Source organism: Homalodisca vitripennis, chromosome 7 (assembly GCF_021130785.1).
Source record: "Homalodisca vitripennis isolate AUS2020 chromosome 7, UT_GWSS_2.1, whole genome shotgun sequence".
NCBI classification, from domain to species: Eukaryota; Metazoa; Arthropoda; class Insecta; order Hemiptera; family Cicadellidae; genus Homalodisca; species Homalodisca vitripennis.
The window spans coordinates 130,591,815-130,613,777 of record NC_060213.1 but is presented as its reverse complement, the minus strand read 5'-3'; the positions used below and the strand labels follow the sequence as shown (position 1 = coordinate 130,613,777).

General features: G+C 33.1%; 1 protein-coding gene across 2 annotated transcripts; it reads left to right on the top strand.

The window, feature by feature from the left end:
- The first annotated feature begins 1,492 nt into the window (after nt 1-1,492).
- Nucleotides 1,493-21,963, top strand: LOC124366340 (arrestin domain-containing protein 3-like). 2 transcript variants are annotated; one of them, XM_046822824.1, is made up of 7 exons: nt 1,493-1,734; nt 6,270-6,425; nt 10,167-10,375; nt 14,113-14,295; nt 14,767-14,955; nt 15,711-16,275; nt 20,998-21,963. In XM_046822824.1, exons 1-6 carry the CDS (start codon nt 1,620-1,622, stop codon nt 16,260-16,262), a joined length of 1,404 nt encoding a protein of 467 aa, XP_046678780.1. In that variant the 5' UTR covers nt 1,493-1,619; the 3' UTR covers nt 16,263-16,275; nt 20,998-21,963. The 2 variants fall into 2 exon arrangements, with proteins under 2 accessions (XP_046678780.1, XP_046678779.1); XM_046822823.1 differs by lacking the exon at nt 20,998-21,963 and adding an exon at nt 17,358-17,443 and having other exon boundaries at nt 1,494-1,734.

Genomic DNA, 21,963 nt, shown 5'->3' with positions numbered 1-21,963 from the left:
TAAGATTAAAATAGGTTACAACTCTAAATACAAGACAATAGTGCGCTATTTATAAACAGAACAAGCTAAAGTGAATAAAATTTCTGGCACTATCACCCTAAAAATGTAAAGATTACTCCCTAGAAGGTCACTGCTAAGACAGGAACCATTTGCTGATACAATCACATCTTTGCTAAAACACTTGACGTTAAACTTAGTAAATACTCCGATCCTATATCCTTAATGTTATTGTTATCTTTTTTAACAGCATTTTATTTATTTACAATCTGTTCAATTTGAGGAGAACAATAAGTAAATATTATATGCAGAAACAACATTGAAAACTAAAACTGAGTTAGATGTTAACCACTGTTAACACTTACATAATTAATTCAAGAATCTAAAAAAAGGTAGATCCAGGACGGCAGTTCCGTGGAGTCTGTGCACATTTTGACGTGACAACGTCTTAAATTAGGTTGCGGCTCGGAGTCACTCATGAAAAAGTGTAACGCCCGGTAACGTTACGATGCCCGTCCAGTGGGTCCGCCGCACGGGATCCGCACGGGATAAAGCAGATAACTGTGGGTCCGCCGCACGGGATAAAGCAGATAACTATATTTATTCGTGAAAATGTGGAGTGCTTAGATTCGTCATTTACAACAACTACAACAATAAAGGTAAATAATTGTACACTGATATTTCATTATCGTAAACTATGATTGATTGATTAATTGTTAGATTGACACAAAAGTTGAGAAACTGAGTTTATAGGTTATGTCATACTATTGACAAATGTTGATAGTGTTAAGTAAATTATTAGTTTAAATCACTCTGCAATCAATCGTAATTCAGTCGATTGAGAAGAAACAGCGCGTATTGCTAGTCAAACATTTAAAATAACAAATTATAACCTCTAACCTGTCATAACAGTGCGACCAAACAAACGAACTAAACCGACCAATCACCACGCGCGGAGTTAGAATTTAACTGTGTTTAGCAAGAATTTCAAATTCCAATTTTAGTAAATGTTTTATTCAACTTTACCATTTACAATAACAAATTTTAATTAATTTCAAATTATGTACAATGTTTTAGTAAACAAAATAGGTATATTTCTATAGTTAAAATTTGTGCAATTCTTATTTTTATTCAATTCCTTGTTCCTATTGTGCAATTTAATAATATTCATATCAATAAATATTCTACCGAGAAAAAGACGTTGTCACGTAAAATCTTCGCCCGTAAAACCGACTTTACAGGCAACCATAATTTTTTTAGAATTATCAAGTAGATTTACCGCAAGGTGGTTTGGATGATCTTCTAATCTTGAAAGATAAATGCGACTGAATTTGGTTATTTCTGTTATTGTTACCTGAGTGCCAAAAGTACGTCCATTATTATATAAAATAATGGAATTTCACCAACCAAAGTATAAAAGGAAACTGTAGCTACATGATCAAAGTACCAACCTGTTAAAAGAAAAACGTATCATTTAAGAGTTGTTTTGAATTGAAGGAATGTCCAATGTCCATGTGACGTCCTTGTAATGTATGTTGTTTGTTTACAAGGGTAGTCGCTGCTGTTGGTGAAGATCTGTATCTGTGTAACATTTTTCTAACACGTGTTATTACAGTATTAGTATGGGTATAGAAGATTTTCAGATTTTATTAGATAATCCTAGTGGTATATACTGTGCTGGTTCTACAATATCTGGAAAATTAAAATTTTATGTGGATAAACCAAAGAAAATAAGAGGTTAGTTTTTTTAATAAGCCGATACAGACCTAGTCTATACTCGTGGCTGGAGGCATTAGTCTCAGGCCATTCGACTGCTATTACCATTTTTTTTATATATATATCTAATTGTGACAAGATATTGGTGACAGTAATTCTTTACAATTATTGTAGCAACTTCAATTTCTTATTGAAGGAAGTAGCCCCGCGCTGATGTCAATTAAAGAAAAATATCCCTCGAGATAGTACCTATCAGTAAAATATAAAATTCTAGAGGGGCTGATCAGAAATATAAATTGAAATGTAATGCAACTAGGCAATTATGTAAAGTTAAAAAACTTAATAAATCATGAAAAACTCAAATATAAATATATAGATGGATATTAACAGAGAACACTTACGGGTCAATCCATTTCAAATCACCCAATAAAAATAAAATTTGTTGCTCAACACATTTTTAATTTGCCTAATTTTTTTTATTATCAGTTCCCTATGGGTAGACAATCACAAAACACTATTTGAAAAAATTTTACAAGCCATAGTTTTTTCCTGGCGGCCATTTTAAAATGGCGGTTTTTGCAGATTGTTAGTAAAATACGCGGTTTGCGAAAAGTTTTATTGCCAAGCTATTTTTAAAGATATCAGAATAATCCAAAAACCAGTGTGTTCAGCATAAAATGAACTTCAATTTGACATTATAATAATGTTTCTTTTGTGCAAGAAAGTCAGTCAAACTTGTTCTGCAAAATCTCAGAAGAAAATCATCAATTGTTACTTTTTAAGACCATAAAAGTTTAAGAAGGAAAAGAGACTCACTACTAATATTTTATTTCTTTGTTGAAAACTAATATAACTACCTACTGAAAAAGTTTTAGCCCTGAGAATGCTCTCCTTTTTTTTTTTCTAGAGCTTTTCAAAAATGGCCGAAAGCCTAATAATGTCAATTTTCTAGGGTTAATAACTAAAAAGGGACTGAATGAAAATAAATGAAAATTTTACAGAATTGTTCTTTATACAAATAGGAATATCTCATAAAAAAAATTATGACTGAGACTTAACTACATTTAGAGATATACAGCATTGAATTTCAGTTAAAGAACGCCTAAGACCCTTTTTTTCTCGCTTGTGCGGTACCAAGTTAGCAAACAAGGGCTTGTTTAAATCATTATGTTAACAATAAACTTATATTTAATGCTCAAAAAATTATATTCCTTGTTTAAACCTACTTAGGATTTACAATAAAAATTATTTAAAACCAGAAAATAATGGTATAAAATAAACAATACTCATAACCAACAAAATACCACTTGTGCACTTTAGGAAAAATAATTTGCTTAGATTTGTTATACTGTCAAAATGTATATGCATTTCAATTTAACGTTCTAAAATATAATATTATTAAATACATTTTATAAAACACATGATGTAAAAAATATATGTTAGTACCTGAGGGAATATTTTAAAATAGTAACTCATAATCTTACACAGTGAGGACAATAGGTAAGAATTATAATTCTTCAACTTAACTTACCGATACAATTTTTGTACTACACTTGCATACTGTATCCACATAATATTGTTCTTCTGTGCATTTAGAATTTAAAACATTGGTTTCATTACTTATTGGCTGCAATTTTCATCAGCGAATTAAATAAAGATGATAATTCATTACATAGTTTTCTCATTTATTCCCACAACATTTTTTTCCCATAAATGTGTTTGTATTTGTCTAAATACTTATCTTTGTGGTAGTGGCAAATATTAGTAATTTCTTTCGAAATTCTTAATTTTAGCAAACATTGTTTCTTCAGCTGACAAGTCACTCACCTTTTACTATTACTATTTTAAAATATTCCTCAGTACTAACATATATTTTTACATCATGTGTTTTATAAAATGTATTTAATAATATTATATTTTTAGAACGTAAATTGAAATGCATATACATTTTGACAGTATAACAGATCTAAGCAAATTATTTTTCCTAAAGTGCGCAAGTGGTATTTTGTGGTTATGAGTATTGTTTATTTATACCATTATTTTCTGGTTTTAAATAATTTTTAATTGTAAAATCCTAAGTAGGTTTAAACAAGGAATATAATTTTTTGAGCATTAAATATAAGTTTATGGTTAACATAATGATTTAAACAAGCCCTTGTTTGCTAACTTGGTACCGCACAAGCGAGAAAAAGGGTTAGCGCGTTTAACTGAAATTCAATGCTGTATATCTCTAAATGTAGTTAAGTCTCAGTCATAATTTTTTATGAGATATTCCTATTTGTATAAAGAACATTCTGTAAAATTTTCATTTATTTTCATTCAGTCCCTTTTTAGTTATTAACCCTAGAAAATTGACATTATTAGGCTTTCGGCCATTTTTTGAAAAGCTCTAGAAAAAAGGAGAGCATTCTCAGGGCTAAAACTTTTTCAGTAGGTAGTTATATTAGTTTTCAACAAAGAAATAAAATATTAGTAGTGAGTCTCTTTTCCTTCTTAAACTTTTATGGTCTTAAAAAGTAACAATTGATGATTTTCTTCTGAGATTTTGCAGAACAAGTTTGACTGACTTTCTTGCACAAAAGAAACATTATTATAATGTCAAATTGAAGTTCATTTTATGCTGAACACACTGGTTTTTTCGGATTATTCTGATATCTTTTAAAAATAGCTTGGCAAATAACACTTTTCGCTAACCGCGTATTTTACTAAAATCTGCAAAACCGCCATTTTAAAATGGCCGCCAGAAAAAAACAATGGCTTGTAAAATTTTTTCAAATAGTGTTTTGTGATTGTCTACCGTAGGGAACTCATAATAAAAAAATTAGGCAAATTAAAAATGTTGAGCAACATGACCTGGGTGATTTGAAATGGATTGACCCTTACCATTAGTGTGTTGGTGGATATAGCTGAGCAGCAGCAACAAAAAAGTGGATGTTTAAAAATTGCAACATTTAAAACTTATTTTCTTACTAATTTTTCTAATTTTCCTATCGCAACGAAACAAAGTCTCCCGGTTTAAAAACAACACACGACTGCACGACGAACAAATACACTCATTATTAAAAATTCCATGTTCAATTAAAAAGGAAATAATTTCGTTTCGGTTAAAACGTAAACTCTTTACGTGCCCTACTAAACACTCCGACACACACAATTCACTAGGGTTGGTCGAACTAGTGGATGGTTGATTCACCTACTGAACACGACATCTTGTGAAGCACTAACTCTGCCCCGAGAACTCAGATAACAGATACGTTATCAGGCTGCTATCAGTCCCGGCCGCAGATAATATTCAAGTAAACAGATTATCCAGACACAGCACACAAACTGAACATTAAAACATTAGAAACTTAACCACTTATGAATATACCCCCTAAAATCATGTTATTTGTCATTTGCACCCCCTAGTACTATATATATTTTTTGTTCAGGAGGGTGAGCAGAATACGTTGATAACGTCAAATTCGTGATTTGCCGCTCCGGCCTTTTATCTTACAGCTACCAAAGAATTAAAATTAGGGTGAACAGTAGTGGCCGATCAAGGTAAAGCTGATGAAAAAACTGACTGATCATTCGTCATAATTATTACATATGTGGTTTTCTTTAAAGCTTGACCTTTATCTGCTATTGTTTAACTTCTACCAGAAGACCAAAATTGGCTTGCTGCCTCAGGAAAACATTACTAGCATTTGTGGAGTAAAAACTCAGTTATTACTGCTGCAGTATAATAAAAGGCCATCACCACAATCATATTTATGATTATCTAAACTTAAGAAACAAAAATGTTGACACGAATTACATTATATAAAAACTATCTATGTTGTGTATCCAGAAAATGTAACAAACAAAACAGTTTAACATTTAGTTACTTTTCACTGTTGACCTCTTATTATACTGCAGCCACCATTACAATCGGTAGTTTGGTATTATTAGGAGGCCACTGTTTTTGGAATAGTTTTTATTATCAGGGACCTAAAAACTACATTATAGAAAGAACAGACTTTATTTGACACTGTAAAAATTACATATGTAATTATGATGATCAGTTTTTGTTTTCTCTCTCACAAAAGGAATCAACGTCGGCGAGAATTAGGCCACTCTGTTCTATATTTATATTAAATCTGTCTGTGTACGTATGTATTGTCTAATAACAAATAGTAGGTATAGAGTGGCCTTTTTCTTGTTGATATCGCTTCCTTTCTGGAGGCAATAAACAAGAACTGATCGTTATGACATGTAATTTTCACAGTAAGTCAACAAAGTCTATTTTTTCTAATACTATAGTTTATTAGGTCCCCGGCAAGAAAAACTGTTTAAAAAAATAGTGGACCTCCGGATAATACTAAAGTACTTTTTAAAAAACCAACTAACCTAGTGGTTATAAAGATTATTTGAAATTTATGCTGATTCCTGTTTGGTTATGTTATATCGTTATTTACTTGAACTTTTATTCATAACACTGAACTTTATCCATCATTGAGTTATTGAAAGTTAGTTAATTTAGGCTTATTTTCATATTAACGACAAACAAGTGATTATGGTTTTATGAATTCCAGGTGTTAAAATTAAAATTCGTGGTGAAGCCAATGTTTCATTCTGGGGCACTAGAGAGGTCTCTAGGCCAGGAGAGGATTCAAAAACTGAGGAAGTTCGCTTCCATGCTTCTGAAGAATATTTTTCTACAAAGTACTACCTTACGGGTAGTTCTAGCAGTAAGTAAAGTCAATCAAAAAACAAACTATTTTAAGTATAAAGATTACTTTAATTCATCGCCCATATTCTACTAAACAAAGCAGCCAATGAAACTGCATGAGCTAATTCAGTGGTTTCCATTCTGGATGGATCCGCCCGGAGAGTGTAGACACACTTGTAGTCTTTAGCTTTATTGTACCTGCAGCAATAGACAATAAAACCACCTCTCAGGTGGAGCAGACTATTTCGAAGATCTTAGCCAAAATTCAACCCCAGAGGTGATTGTCTTGGTCCGCACTTTGTAGGCTAGTTTGTCTCGTACAGCAATTGACAAGCCAATCTCTAAATAATATGAAAAGGTAGCAGGGTACCATTAACGTGACAAACACAAGCTGATGTACCATATGGCGTAAATCCTATATGTGCTTATTGCTTCAATCTTATCAATGATGACATTGAGAGTTAAGTGGTATTCAGAGAGATCACCATAGCTTGTGACTTTTTGGAACCATGTCTTTATCTACTTTTCGATCATCTGGCCGGACGTTTAAAGGTGTTTTAGTTGATACCAAAGTGTAGACTTTTCCCCAGGAGGGTTCACTTCTGGCTGGGTTATACCTTCCAGTATAACCCACAGCGGGTACAGCAAAAACTGATGTGTCACTTAAATCTGGGCAATCTTATGGATGTCCAGGAGCGGCACATCACTATTGCAAATGTTGAGATTCTGTGGCGCAAAGGTAATTCAATTGGATGGTCTACTGCGGGAGATGGCTGTTGGAGTTGGTTCCCTAAGAGTCAAAGGTTCTTGCCAGTCTAGACATAAGGGTGTGCCACCCCCTGCCTGCTTTAACCGGAAAGGCTGGTTCAGAGCAGGGCTTCTTTTTCCAAGAGAACATGACTTGAGATTAGTGTCCTGAACTTTTCCTCTTGAATCTCAACAGGAGGTGGCCCCCTACTCCCAACCTTACCCTTCCAAAATATCCTGTCTCTCCTGAAGCAGTGCAAAGATCCTTATAGGACTAGGTGCAATTTTCTATGCTTGTCCTAAGAGAACAAAAAAAAGTGTAGACTTCCTTTTGTTTGTCATTAGAAGACTTGTTTTTTCCAGCATGAAGTACACTCAGCCTTCAAACAGGCATTGTACGCATTAAGGAGAAGTTGTAATTGACTTCAGCAATTGACCTTCAACATCCTCTGCTTCTGATAGGACCATTTTGATTGTTATGACCAACCACAACTTTTGCCTTATCCAGAGTGAATAGTGGAATGTTCTCCCCACTCTCCTGGGGTAGTGGGTCCATTCTCAGTGGATATGTTCAGAAGAAGTCATACATTACTTTTCACACCACTGCTTTTTCATTATATAAAAATCGCTGCATGGCAAGATCTTTTGTGTGAAGGGTTTTGCCACAAAGTACACGTGTCACAATACTGTTTGCACAAACTGGATTTTTGACGGATTTCCTTCATAAGTAATTGTTTTCTGCACTGAAGTTCTTTTAATTCATTGTGCTAAAAATCCAAATTAGTCCAGTTTAGTGCAAGTTTAAAAAGACTTGCTAATATAAACCTATAACAAACAGTTCTACTACGTAATGAATTTATTATAGCACATATGAGTAATAATAATATAACTATCAATAATACGTACTTTTGGATTATACCGACCACACCAGTATGAAGAACACAAAAATATAAATTTATAGAAACAAACATGATAGAACGAAAAAACAACTTTTTAATTACAAAATTATAAGCATTTCCAGCTATTGTTGTCGCTGTTATCTTATCTGTCTCGAGAATCCCGATTACAGCAGGCCGCGCGGCATCACATGGTTATTTAAGTTTTTTGCACGGTACATAAAAGCCTTTCCATTACAATTCAATTTATATTTCTGATCAGCCCCTCTAGAATTTGGTATTTTACTGATAGGTATTATCTCGAGGGATGTTTTTCTTTCGTTGAAATCAGCGCGGGCTTCGAAGCCGGAGGCACTCGCATTTTGGGTGGCGGAGTGTGATCAAGAATAAAAACAATTTTTGAGTGTTTTTTTCAATAAAGAGTTTAGTTTTTGTTTGGTAATGTTTGTTTTTATTGAATTTTGTGTTTGGAGAAATGTAGGGGTAAAACACGGAAGTACAACAAAGAGACGCACCAGCTGAACGGGCGGCGAGACTCTGCAATCACGTTATCTACTAGACCGCTCGACTTTGACGTCTGTCTGAGAATGGGGAGGGGTTTGCGATAAGACAATTCCTGTTTTATATTGACGAAAATATTGTTCTACTACGCTAATGTAGTAATCAGTAGAAGCAAAATGTGAAATAACGATTCATGTCTGGGTGTGGTCGGTATAATCCCAAAGTACCGTTTTTATTGCCATTAAATACAATTTAATACAATAGGAATTGTCAAAAATACTTATCTAAAAAATGAACTAAGTCTAAATAAATTAAAACACATAATAAGTAACATAAATACGTCCATAATTTATAACATGTCATAAGAAGCTGCTAAGGCACAACCAATGCTACCAAAGTATACAATATTTAGATAAAAAATGGCTAAAAAGTTTATAACTAATTAATTTAGAATAAAAACTACAACCAACAATAATTATAGAAACACATCAAGACACTTAGACATATAAACATTGATAAATAAAATATAAAAATAAATTGTATACAATTAGTTCAATCATATTGCCCTTAATACAAACCAAGTCCAAGTCCATTATTCCTACCAGGTTCAAGCTGAATTAAATTAAAGTTAGTCATGAGTTTGCAGGAAATAAAAGATTTAACAATTCCTCAACTGAATAAAAAATGTTTTATTCCAATATTTGAAGTATATTCAATTTAAATTTGGATAAACTCAAGGATCTTATGGTCAAAGGCAATTTATTAAAAAACTGTATTTCATGAAATTTTTACTTTATTTTGTTTTGCTTAGTCTAATTTGTGGCAGATTTGTGGCGTATAATGCATATGTATTGCAGCTCTATTCAAAAATGCACTTTCATTTTCTTTAAGAAAAACTAGATTAGAATAGATAGATATACAATGGTGGCAATGTTAGAGTATTTAATTGCTTAAAACTGGCTCTACATGAATCTAGATTTTTAGGACCAACTATTCAATCTAATAGCCTTCTTTTGCCATACGAACACCCTCTCAGCAACACCTGCTCCACCCCATAGCCTAAGTCCATATGTCAACACTGAATGTAAAAAGGCATAATATAATGTTATCAATAGCTCCTTACACTAGGATAAGGATTGCTTATTTTTATTTAAAGTCATGGACAGAAAGTAGATAGCTGATTTGTCATCATACAAATCTTCCCAGAATAAATTTTCCTGAAAAAGATTTTGTCTTGACAAGATTGGTGGTAATAAGGGTTGATGTTGCTCAACCTGATACACCTTGTGAAGAAGGCTTACATAATGCAGAAAAGTCATGCCTAAGTTGGCTTTCAAAGTTCCTTATAGGTAAAATCCCACTCTCCAGTACATTATTCTGAGCACTGATAGTGTATTGGTATTTCCTCCATTTTAAAATGTTTCTCTTTTATAAAAGCATAAGCAACCTTTTATATTTGATTGCAGGATGAAAATTCCTTGCTATCGAATAACAAAATAGTAAAGCATTAGATATAAAATTTCATTACAATGATGGTAAAGAATTCACCTGAAATGGTACAGTGTATATATTATACCATGTCTACCATAAATTCAATTTACGTATGTAATCTCCAGGTGAAATGGAGATTCTGCCAGGAGAGTATGAGCATCCGTTCACCACAACTTTGCCGCCTGTACTGCCTTCATCTTTCGAGAGTGAACACGGCAATATTCGATATTTAATTAAAGCTAAGGTTGATATTCCCTGGGAAATTGATGACAAAGTGGAGAAATCGTTCAGCATAATGACCAATGTTGATCTCAACTACATCGCAGAAGCTAAGGTTAAACGATTCAGTCTATTTAAACTCTCAAAAGCATGTCATGAAATTAAATAACCTATCCCGCTTGAAAGTTTGGATTGGTATTTTTTCCAAATGTGATTTGTTTGTTTGCATGGAATTATGTCAGTGTTTCTGTTTGTTTTTAAGGGGTGCAAAGAATTAATATTTTGTGACATCAAGTTAAGTTTTATTGTGAGTACAATAATGGCACACCTTGCATTGTTCAATGTTCAATACACAATTCCTGTACTAAAAACTAAGGTTTGTGTTACATCCATCTTTTTCACCTCTTAACCTACTTTGTGTCAGCAAAATTCACTGCCTTCTAAATCAAGTTTATATTTGCATGAATATACCATTGTGAGTGAATTATCATACAAATCGTTTCAAATGCATGCTTTTAGATTTCATGGAAATCCGCCTATTGCTATTACCCTCATGACAGAGTTTCCTGGAGATTTTTGGCGATTTTTCGATCATGGCTCCCGGAACCCAAAACCACCAAATATTTACATGTGTGTATCTGTTTGCATGTACGTATGGGCTTATACAATGTAATGCAATCTTGTGAACACTATACCTGCCATAATTTTGTATATATCCAGACTAAGTATAAAGACGGCGTATTTGCACATTTCTTGGATGAGTTTGTATTCCAATAGAGAGTTTCAAAATGGCGGTAATTCATATTTGTGCATAAATTTCTCAACTATTTCCCAAGTACTAGAATATTAATTATTTTTAAATAACTTTTATTCTTGTACTTTTTTTATATTTCTTAATGTTTAAAGATTGCAGCCGATCAAAGTTTGGATAAGGGACAGTTATATCTCAGTTATTGTGAAACATAGAGGAAAATAAAAGTGTGTTTTATAAATCTTAGGTAATGTACGTACAATAATGTTTGTTCTTGAGTGTTTTTTTTATATCTTGTAAGGTTTGCTATACCAAGTTTTGAGTTCCGGCACGGAAGCATTGCAGAAACAGTGGTGAACACTATAATTGCCATAATTTCTAGCTGATTGAAACTAAACTTGGTACTAAAGTAGTATTTATGAATTGCTTAGACATGTGTGAGCTAGTCACAACCACTAAAAAGAGGTTTCAAGATGGTGACTGTTCAAAATTTGGAAAAGGAATTGTTATATTCCCAGTTGCCAAACAGTTTTTACTCAAAGCAACACAGAGACTGTCTGAATTAATTAACTCCTTATTAGATGTATGTGTGTACAATCATTGAATCGTTGTAAGAGAATATGTTCACAGACATATTCATGGTTGATTATAACTAAATAAAGGCCTTGTTTTTACAAATAAATCCATATGATAATAAAGATTTTTGTCTTGTAAGGTTTCAAGATGATGAAGTACCTAAATATTTGAAAGTGTTAAGAGTGTATCATTCTAACTTTATTCATCTTGCCATTAGTGTTGTACAAACTAATAATATATCTTTAACACTTATTTTTCTTTTCCAGAAAATCCTTATGTGGTTACAGAATTTTTATAAAAATCAAAATCATAACTTTCCTAGTCACTCAAATAAAAAACATATAGGTAAAGATTTGAATTAAATAAAAAATTAAAGGTAAAATATGGTTACGGTGGTTGTCAAAGGTTTGGTTGTGGGACAAAAACAACTTTTAACAATTATTTTGATTCCATAACTGAAATAAGGTCTAATATAAAAAAGCCTAGCTCAGTATTGGCTACTGAAATGTGCCCAATGTTTGCAAACCCAGATAGCTTTAAGTGGAATCAAGTGTCAGTTTTTGAAATAAGGTCTGTTATAAGTCAAATGAAAAAAACAGATAGTAAGGATTTCTATGGCCTATCTAGCAATATTTTGAAGGAAATAGTGGATCATGTTGCAGAACCACTTACCATTAGTATTAATTTATGCCTGGAGCAGGGTGTATTTCCTGATAGTCTGAAAACTTACAAAGTAATACCGGTATTTAAAAAAGGGCCTACAACAAGCCCAGCAAGTTTCCGTTCCATCTCGCTTATTCCAGTCTGTGGTAAAGTAATTGAGCACATTGTCTATAAGCAGGTAAGCCTGTACTTGGAATTGCATGAATTTTTGTCTGATCAACAGTTTGGCTTTAGGCAAGGTAGATCAACAATATCTGCTATTGATACTGTAGTAAGGGAGATTCTCAATGCTTTTGAGTCCAAAGAATATGCCTGGGCCACTTTTATTGACCTAAGCCATGCTTTTGACTGTGTTGATCATAGCTTGTTGCTTGAAAAGATGGAACAGTATGGCATCAGTGGATCTGCAAAACAATTTTTTTAGATCTTATCTGTCTAAGAGGACTCAAACTGTTTATCTTGATGGCCGGTGGTTTTCAGCTAGGGAGCTTTGATGTGGTGTTCCACAGGGGTCTATATTGGGCCCTCTTTTGTTCTTAATAGCAATAAATGATTTACCTATTAATATTCAACAGTCTAAAACTTGAATGTATGCTGATGACACCAATTTTCTTTCTATTGATAAAAACTTCATTGATTTACAATAATTACAAGTCAATAATACTTTAGAACTAGCTTCAAATTGGTTTTCAGCTAATAACTTACTTTTAAATAATGACAAAACTAAATCAGTTCTGTTTATTCTTAGGCCTGTTACAGATGCTATTGAGTTTGATAATTGTGTTAAGTTTTTAGGTGTGTACATTGATTGTAAGCTGTCATGGGCAAAACACATTGAACAAATATCAACTAGGCTATCTCGTGTGATTTATCTATTAAGACGTCTTATGAGTTGTGTCCTTAAACATTATATTGTTACTGTTTACTATGGTCTATTTCAGCCCATAATAAGCTATGGTTTGATTTTCTGGGGCAATTCCAGCAACCTTAAAGATATCTTTTTGATACAAAAGAAGGCTGTTCGAATAATTACCAAGTCTCACTACCTGGCTAATTGTAAACCACTTTTTATTAATTTAGGTATTTTAACTGTTTTTAATCTCTATATATTTTATTTATTGTTATATATTCATAAAGATATTTTATCATATAATGTAAGGAATGAAATCCATGAAAAATCTACAAGGCATGTCTTGATGTACCCTTCACAAGATTGGAAAAAATTAGATCTAGCCATACTATAATGTGTATTAGACTATATAATAAGTTACCACTCCCAACCAAAGATTTATCTTTTAGTCTCTTTAAATGTAAGTTACATAGATGGTAGGCTGCTCATCCCTTCTATAGTATGGATGAATTTTTAAACATGCCAAATTCTGAAATTAATGTTTTGTAAGTTTGTTACATATGTAAGATTTATTTATTTTATTTATAGACTATTTATTTTAGTTTATTTATTCAATTTAAGACTTTATTTGATATTTATCAATATTATTTTAATTCAAGAATTAGGTATAACAAAAATGATGTTTTATTTTATCAATTTTCACTAGTTAGTCCTACCTAAGTAGTATAAACATTAACTATGACAAGTTATGATTTGTAACATAAAATGATGACCATGTTGATTGCTATATGCCTAAAGACAATAAAGATTTTGATTTGATTTGAAACTCCTCACTACAACAAAAATTTAGCAACTGAACAAATCACTACTAGAAATTAATAAGGGGGGGAGGGTGTAGAAGAAGGAAGAAAATTAAAAGGACACAACCAGGAGACAGAATACCTCCACCATTATGGTTGGAATTTAATAAAGCCAGTACATTGTATTGATTTCTCCCCTGAATATGTTTTAGTTACCAGTAAAACAAGAAGTGGAAAAGACGTTCTGCTGCCTTTGGTGTCGCTCGGGCCCTCTGACGATGGTCCTGAACTTGCCGTATGCTGGATATGTGCCAGGCCAGAACATCCCTGTGATCCTGGAGGTGGACAACGCGAGTGACGTGGATGTGGAAAATATAGTCATAAAGTTACAAAAGGTTGGTTAGTCATTAATTGTGCTACAGAGTTTTTCAGACCTTGTGTGATGGAACTTTAAAAAATGTACATCTAGTATGAGAGTTGTAGTGTTTCAAAATTGAAGAGCTCAGAATGTTCAGCAAGAAAAAATTATTTTCGATATATATCAGAAACTGATATGGTGTCGTGCAGGGGTCAAGATTCAGTTATATGTTGTTTCTCATGTACACGTGGGTGAATGTAATTATCTCTTTAATTGTTATTCTTAAGGTAATATTTAATTAATTATTTTAAGTTTATATTAAGCAGGTTAAGTGAAAGAAAGGGCCATTTGACCCTAACTTTGCCTGCATAAATAAAGAATTTCTCATTTATTCTAAATTTACAATGATAACTCACCCCTAAAAGGCTTCTCTGCTTCTAACAGTTAGAGCTGAAAATATTCATTTCCTTGTAAGTTGTTGTGCTGACCAGTTGCTTCATATGTCTAGATTTTAGAATGTAAGGCTAATGTGCCTGAGCACAGAACGAAGACAGACTATGAGAACCTGGTGGAGCTTTCACTGGGTCGTGTCAATGCCAGAGACTCAAAGACATTCACTCAACAGTTCTCAGTTCCTGTGGTCCCTGTATTCAACCTGCAACGGTGTTCCATCATCACTTGTGACTATGTTTTCATGGTAAGTGTTCTTCAAGGTGTAACGTTTCATTGAAACTTAATTACTGGTACTCAGTTACACGTCTTAGTTCTCAATATTTTTACTATCACAACTCGAGAATGTCCATCGTAGCAATTTTGCTGTTCTATTCTTATATCGGCTGGTATTATAATCATGATAAAAGTGGTGTTTCATTTTCAACCGGCTGGGAGTGGCAAAACGCTTTGTGCTCCTGCAAACCAAAGGCCCCTAGGTACCAGAAGTTCCCAGAAGCCATTACCTTTGGAGGACTTTAAGTTAGTCCAGGAACTCCTAGTGGCTGAGAGCACTCAGGGACCGCGATTTCCCAAAGACAGTGAGCTGCCGGGCACCGGACACTGCCAGAAGCCAAAGTTCATAAAGGGTGAATGCTTCAATTGGCCTACAGATTCTAGATATATGAAGATCAGTGTATTGCTATAATGGAAATCACTAAAATAAAACATGGCCAAAAGTTATAATTTACAAAAATTATATAAACAAAATTAATACATTTTTTCAGAGTAACCAAAAAAATTAGCAGTTTTAAAGTCAAGATAACATGGATCTGAACAGGTTCCAGGCAATTTAGTTAAGTGAGTGATTGTGATCTACTTGATGTTTTTAACTTTGTGGAACTTAAAGCAGATACAGTATATTATCTATGAATAATAATTGAAATATAAATACTGATAATAAAGTAATTAGTACAATATGAAGTGGTTCTTATCAGTGAAAAATGTTGTGTGGTTTATCAGGTGATAGCTGAAACAGGAAGCTGCCACTCCGATCTGACCGATGAGGTGCCTGTGTTTCTGGGTACCGTGCCAGTCTACCAGGCTGGAGGAGCACCTCCTCCTGTAGATTCCTCTGTGCCCTTACAACAATCTTACAATCCTACCATGCCTATGACACAACCGCCCTTCAATCCTTCTATGCCAACAGCACAACCGCCTTTCAATTCCGCTATGCCAGTAGCACAACCCACATTCAATTCCGCTATGCCGATGGCACAACCACCTTTCAATCCTTCTATGCCGATGCCACAGCCTATGCCCGTACCACAGAACCCATCTGAAACTTTCCAAATGCCTTCTTTCAATCCCTCAATGCCTATGCAACAGCCTACCTCTGATCCTTCAATGCCATTGCTGCAACCTTCCTTTAACCCTTCCATGCCTTTGCCACAAGCTGCATTAGACGCTTCAAATCCTTCAGCAGAATCTTCCTCCAATTATCTCACTCCACTGTTGCCAAAAACAATCATGCCCACGGCTCCCCCACCCACTCAGGCTGGCTGGATCCAATAGCAACATATGGCTGGTGAGTTTTCATATATTGCAACATATATTATGGTTTTGAAAAATTACTTAGAAACAAGCTTTTAACCATTGGACTGGTATGGAATCTGGTTTATTCAAGCAGCAACAGCAGGTATCCTACGTGAACTATCTGCACATGAAAGACATCAAGTCAGGATGGCTGTGTGGTCTAAGGCACTAATCTCGGACGCAGGAGTTAACGTCAGAGTCACAGCTTCGATTCCCGGGCCTGATGTTACGGATTTTAGCGGTCTGATGTACACTTATAAGAGTCACTGGTCTGTGGTAAAACCCGGTGGGATGGCACACCTTAAATTAATGGTGGTTGGCTTGGGTGGAAGTTGACGGGATCAGTGATTTTCTTATATAAGTGTACCAGACCCAAAACACGTGTTGCATTTTTGTTCTTCCTGTTAAAAATATATAAACACTTAATTTATGTTTATTTCATGTTTTATAAGGCATTTATTATTGAATAATGACCATAATAATAGCTTTTAAGAGTTATAAAATCATTTATACCACAATAACACCCAAATTGTAATACGCATAGTCTGTACTCGCGACAGGAAAAACGTGTTTTAAATACAACTTTGCCAGTTTCAGGGTTAAACAGCAAAAGTCAACGTTAACCTACAATGCTTTATGCATGAAGTAATCATACAACATTTCAACCTAAAAATGTTGCATTTAAAATTTGTGTTTAAAAATATGTCATGTGATATTGTTGGCTGAGCTTTAGCAAAGCTTCTCACTCAAGGGGCTAGAAAAAAATTATTTCTGTCATTCTCTCTTCGCACAATATCTCGATAATAAACTAACCTATTGAATTGAAATTGTGCATGAAGCTTCTTTTCTATGAGGCATCTTCGAATTTGATAATGGTGCATGTCATTCCATGGAATTCAGCTAGTCCAATTTTAATATATATATATATATATATATATATATATGTGTGTGTGTGTGTGTGTGTGTGTGTGTGTGATTTCATAGTATTTATTGAATAAAATGTTTTTGTAAGTAATAAACCATTTATTACCTCCCAGTTTTATTTGGCTTTAAATTGGTTTTTTCTTTTTTCAGATTTTGATGTTCAAACTTTTGTCTCCAAGTCACGGATGTCTTTGTATGACTCAATTTCCGTAACATGTTTTTTTTATAAAAAAGGAGTTGACGATTTCCTCTTAAGCCTTATTTCTGTCTGCCCTCCTGAGCCACTGGCCTGTGCGAGGATCATATAAAACAGTATAAATGGGAGAGTCGATGAACAGTACAAGGTCGATGGTACTGGAAAAACACTGTTCTTCGATCACTGACAGCATTTGAACCTGCGTTATCTCGAACTCAGGTCCTAAGTCTGACGCCTTAGACCACTCGGCCATGAGCACTCCCAAAGTATTACTGTTATGAAAGTCATCCTTGAAATAAGATCACTTTACATGATGTATTTCTCAAAAAGTATACAGCCTGGTGCTTTATTCCCAAAGGTAAGCATCTTAATAAAATTAAACCTGTCAGAACAAATTATTCTCATATAAGTTTATTTCTAAGGATAAAAATCAATTACTGTAAATTTTTGTTGGCTGTGAGATATAAAAAAGACTATTAGTTATAAAAGGTAACAAATGCATCAAAACTTATTACAACATAGACAGTATGAGTAACTTGTTCAATAGTTTTGACTAAATATCAAATTAAAGTCCGAGAGGCATTTAACTTACCCGATATGTCTCCTCTTATCTTTTTGTTGCCTAAAGTTGAACTTTCACTATAAGGTTTCTGGTTTTAAAATTTAACAGATTCAAGTGAATGCAATAGAAAACCTTTTATAGTTGTAAAAATGTAAAAAAATATGAGATATAAAAATGGCTCTGGGTGAAGTATTTGATAGCCGAAGGGTACTTCTGTGAGGATTACATTTTAAACCAAACAATGTCTCATAATTATTCTAGTCTTGATGTTTATTTCAAAACATAAGTCGTGAATTGAAATATAAAAATACACTGTTTTAAATTGAACTCACCAATGGTGTGGCAATTTATCTTTGATCCTATATGAATAATCAATGCCATATTTAATCTAGTCATTGGTATTTGACAATACTCACAATATTATATTTAGTTTATGACGTTTACTTATGAAATGTTCATGTGGTGACTTCAATCCGATTCCAAATGTTACAATGCAGATATTTTTTATTTTGAATTTTATGTTGAATTTAGTATTGTACCCAGAACTTTTGTTATTTTAATACTTACCTGCTGTTATGAAATACTGGGCACTACCTGAAATTCATCGTGGACATTTCTAAAAATCTGTATATTACAGAGAAAACCGAAAAGAAAAAGAATAATTTTATTTGGCTATGTTTTGAGGTTTAAATAGAAGTTGATTTTCTTTAGTGACAGTAAATTTTGCAATACAACTTGCCAATTGAGATTACAGTCTTTAAAAATTTAGTGAGAGAACATGACTGGGTACATTGTAAATACAATGCTATATTATTTGGATGGATTGTTGCGTTACAACACAAAGTTCAAAATGTTCTTAAGCTATATTATAATATGTAATATTAACAATATGTACTTCGTTATGGTGCCTGTACTTAGATTGTAATTTATTCACAGATACACTTGGTATAGTATTGATTTTAAATTTATTATACTGAAGTCAATTTTACTATAGTATAAAGTTCTTTATTCAACAACATTCATTATATTTCTGCAAGTTAGTGCAAAATAGTTCTTGTTTATAACACTAACTTTTTTCTCATGTAGAGAGCTAAACCTAGTAACATTTTTATTTATTTATGTTACTTTTAATTTGATTAATATTTTGTCAGTGTACAATTTTTTCTGTACGCAAAGTGAACTGATAATGAAGACTGTCGTTTTCTAAGCTGCTTCGATGGTAATAGTTTCATAATTACTTTTTACGAGTCAAATGACTGCCACTACTAAGGAATAATGTTATAGCCATATTAAAGTTTTATATCGCATTTATGATGTATTTTTCACATTGTTATTAAATAGAATACTATCTATATGCTGAATGACTATTTATATATTCTTATGCAATTGTACCTATAAATATTATAAGGTCTGTGATAGATATGCAGTGTCCTAGTCTGCGAGGGAAACCGTTCCTGAGCATTGCTTTGTAACAGAAGTGTCTTTGAAAAAGTGTTCAATTAGTGTATTTTGAATCTTAATGGAATCTTGTTACATCTTATTCTTAAAATTAAGATATTTACAACCTGTAATAATCTTAGTACAGCAGTTTTTTACACTGTGTATGTGTGAAATTCATATTCAGGCTTCTTTTACATCAGACAATTTTGAGTTATACTTGTAGTAGATTTTGTAAAAAAATTTATATTATCTAAACTCTAAAACTCCATTATAGGACTTAAATTACAATACCACTCAATTACTAATCAATTGAATTACTGACAGACTACATGAACAAAATCGTCCGAAAGTCAGAGTCTAAATAATGCCAACCTTCAAAACTGGAAAAGAAGTCTTGTATCGAGTTTCAAAGCCTTCAATAGATTAATGCTTAAAAGTGTATTGTACTTATTTCTCATTAGAAGATAAATATTATACTGTATATGTATGTATTGTCAATAAAATATTGTAGTTACTGGACATAAAGTAGTTTTTCATTGACACTTATTTTGTTCAGTAAATAAATAATCTTTATTTGTCGTATGAACTCTTAAGAGTCATTAACAAAGTCGATAATATAGCCAGCGGAGACTAAGAACGTTCTTGAGACTACACAAGAGTTATTAAATACAATAAACATATTTTAAGATATAACGTTTAAAATAGTCTTTAACATACTGATGGCATTAAACATACTTGACGTCATTAATTTTCTCAAAGAAAATCTAGATCAAGTTTGTTTAATTCCAAAATATGATTCCTACTTTTAGTGTATCACATAAATACTAGATATTAGTGTGAAATAACTAAAGGGTGATGCGTTTACAATTTTAAAACATAGTTACAAAAAATATAGTTACAGTAGCTAAAAATTTATGTTAGTTACATTGAAAAATGAATTCAGTGAATAAAAATGCATGTATGCCAGTTGTGAAATTTTGGTTTTAAAAATATTGATAGGGTATTTAGCTATCAATGTTACTGACTTTGTAGATTGTGTTGAAAAATGTGAAAAACACTGGTGTTGATGAGTGGGGGTCTTGTTGGTGTTGGTATTCTGTAGTTTTCTATATACTCATTGCGATGATACCACAGATGTTTCCAAAACTGTCTTAGACGTAGGTGGAAAAGAGTGTGTGCCGTTGATCCAAGCACCTCTTGTATTGATGTAGCTTCATGGATATCAGATGTTTTAAGTCATCTACAAACTGTGAGTGCTTCAATTCATAATGAAGTGTTCCAGTTGATAATTCACCACAGGTCACCACATTCACAGCTGCTTCAGTAGATCTTTGAATCTAGCAGATCATTAACAAATAGTTCTGTTGAGATTCCATCTCTAAAACAACCCATTGGAGAGCAGATTAACTTTAAAATTCTTTTGATTAAAGTCCGTGGTCATCTCACTCAAGGACATGTTGTAGTCGTCAGTTGAAGGATTCTCATTGTGTCTTAGTTTTTGTGACAAAGCCATACACAGATACTCCACTTTTGGTACGTTTGTAGGTCAATTTGTTATTCTGAAGAAAATTCTGACTTATTCGGTTTTCCAGACTATTGTTGAACGTCACAGCCGCACCAGTACTCATGTCTACATCTGCTGAAATGTAATGTGCAAAGGCGACAGCTGCATCACTGCAATATCTTTGGATTGCACCACTCATATTCAAGTCCATTACAGTGACCTTTTCTGAAATTATTTTCCTACATTTGGACATGAACCAGCAGCAACTGTTGATGCTTGCAGCGGACAAGCTTCATCCTCGTCATGGTGAGGCTGGAGTCTAGAATCGTCAGGTGGATGTGTTCCATGATTGAAGAGTGGTTATATTTCATCAGTGCCATTCTTGAGCGTGATATTATCTCACGCTCAAAGCCAACACTATCTCCTCTCTCTTTTGTCTTCTTAAAAACCAAAAATCTCAGTCAATACTGTGTCCACGTAATCTACCTTTATTGCCAATGTAAATGAGACAAACTTGAGTAGGATAGACACAATGTGCCTTCGCCCACAATGGGTTAAATTGCAATCTCAGCCAAATAGATAACAGAATTGGTGACAGGCTGCATGGAAAAATCGTCTGATGTCAGGGTCACCTAAATACTGCCTATTTTGAATCTTTGGAAAAGAAATCCAAAAAGAAAGATAAAAACCATGTTGTGGCTAGAATAATTCTTTGAAAATATATTAATAATAAGATTTTATTTTTATAAATGGTTAGATTGAATATTTTTGTATTCCAAGTACTATCAATAAATTATAACCCAATAAAACAGTTGTGTTTTTTGTGAATTTATAGCATTCCTATAAGTCTTAGTAATACATTAAAAATATATACTCTTCCAAATATAAGTGTGTGTGTTCGTGCCTGCACATGTTGGGTATTGTGATAAAGTAAGTAAATGTTTTAGCTTAATTGTTTGGCTATAATTGTATTTGTTTAAAGTTTGTTTATTTGTATAATATACACTATAATTATATACAATTGATATTATTATATACAATGCATATATTTTTT

Bases quoted from the DNA above. Each gene is read 5' to 3' on its own strand.
- LOC124366340 (XM_046822824.1), top strand. From the start codon at position 1,620: ATGGGTATAGAAGATTTTCAGATTTTATTAGATAATCCTAGTGGTATA. The intron at 10,376-14,112 runs GTTAAACGATTC...AATATGTTTTAG, and splicing joins ACTACATCGCAGAAGCTAAG to TTACCAGTAAAACAAGAAGT. The intron at 14,296-14,766 runs GTTGGTTAGTCA...TCATATGTCTAG, and splicing joins TAGTCATAAAGTTACAAAAG to ATTTTAGAATGTAAGGCTAA.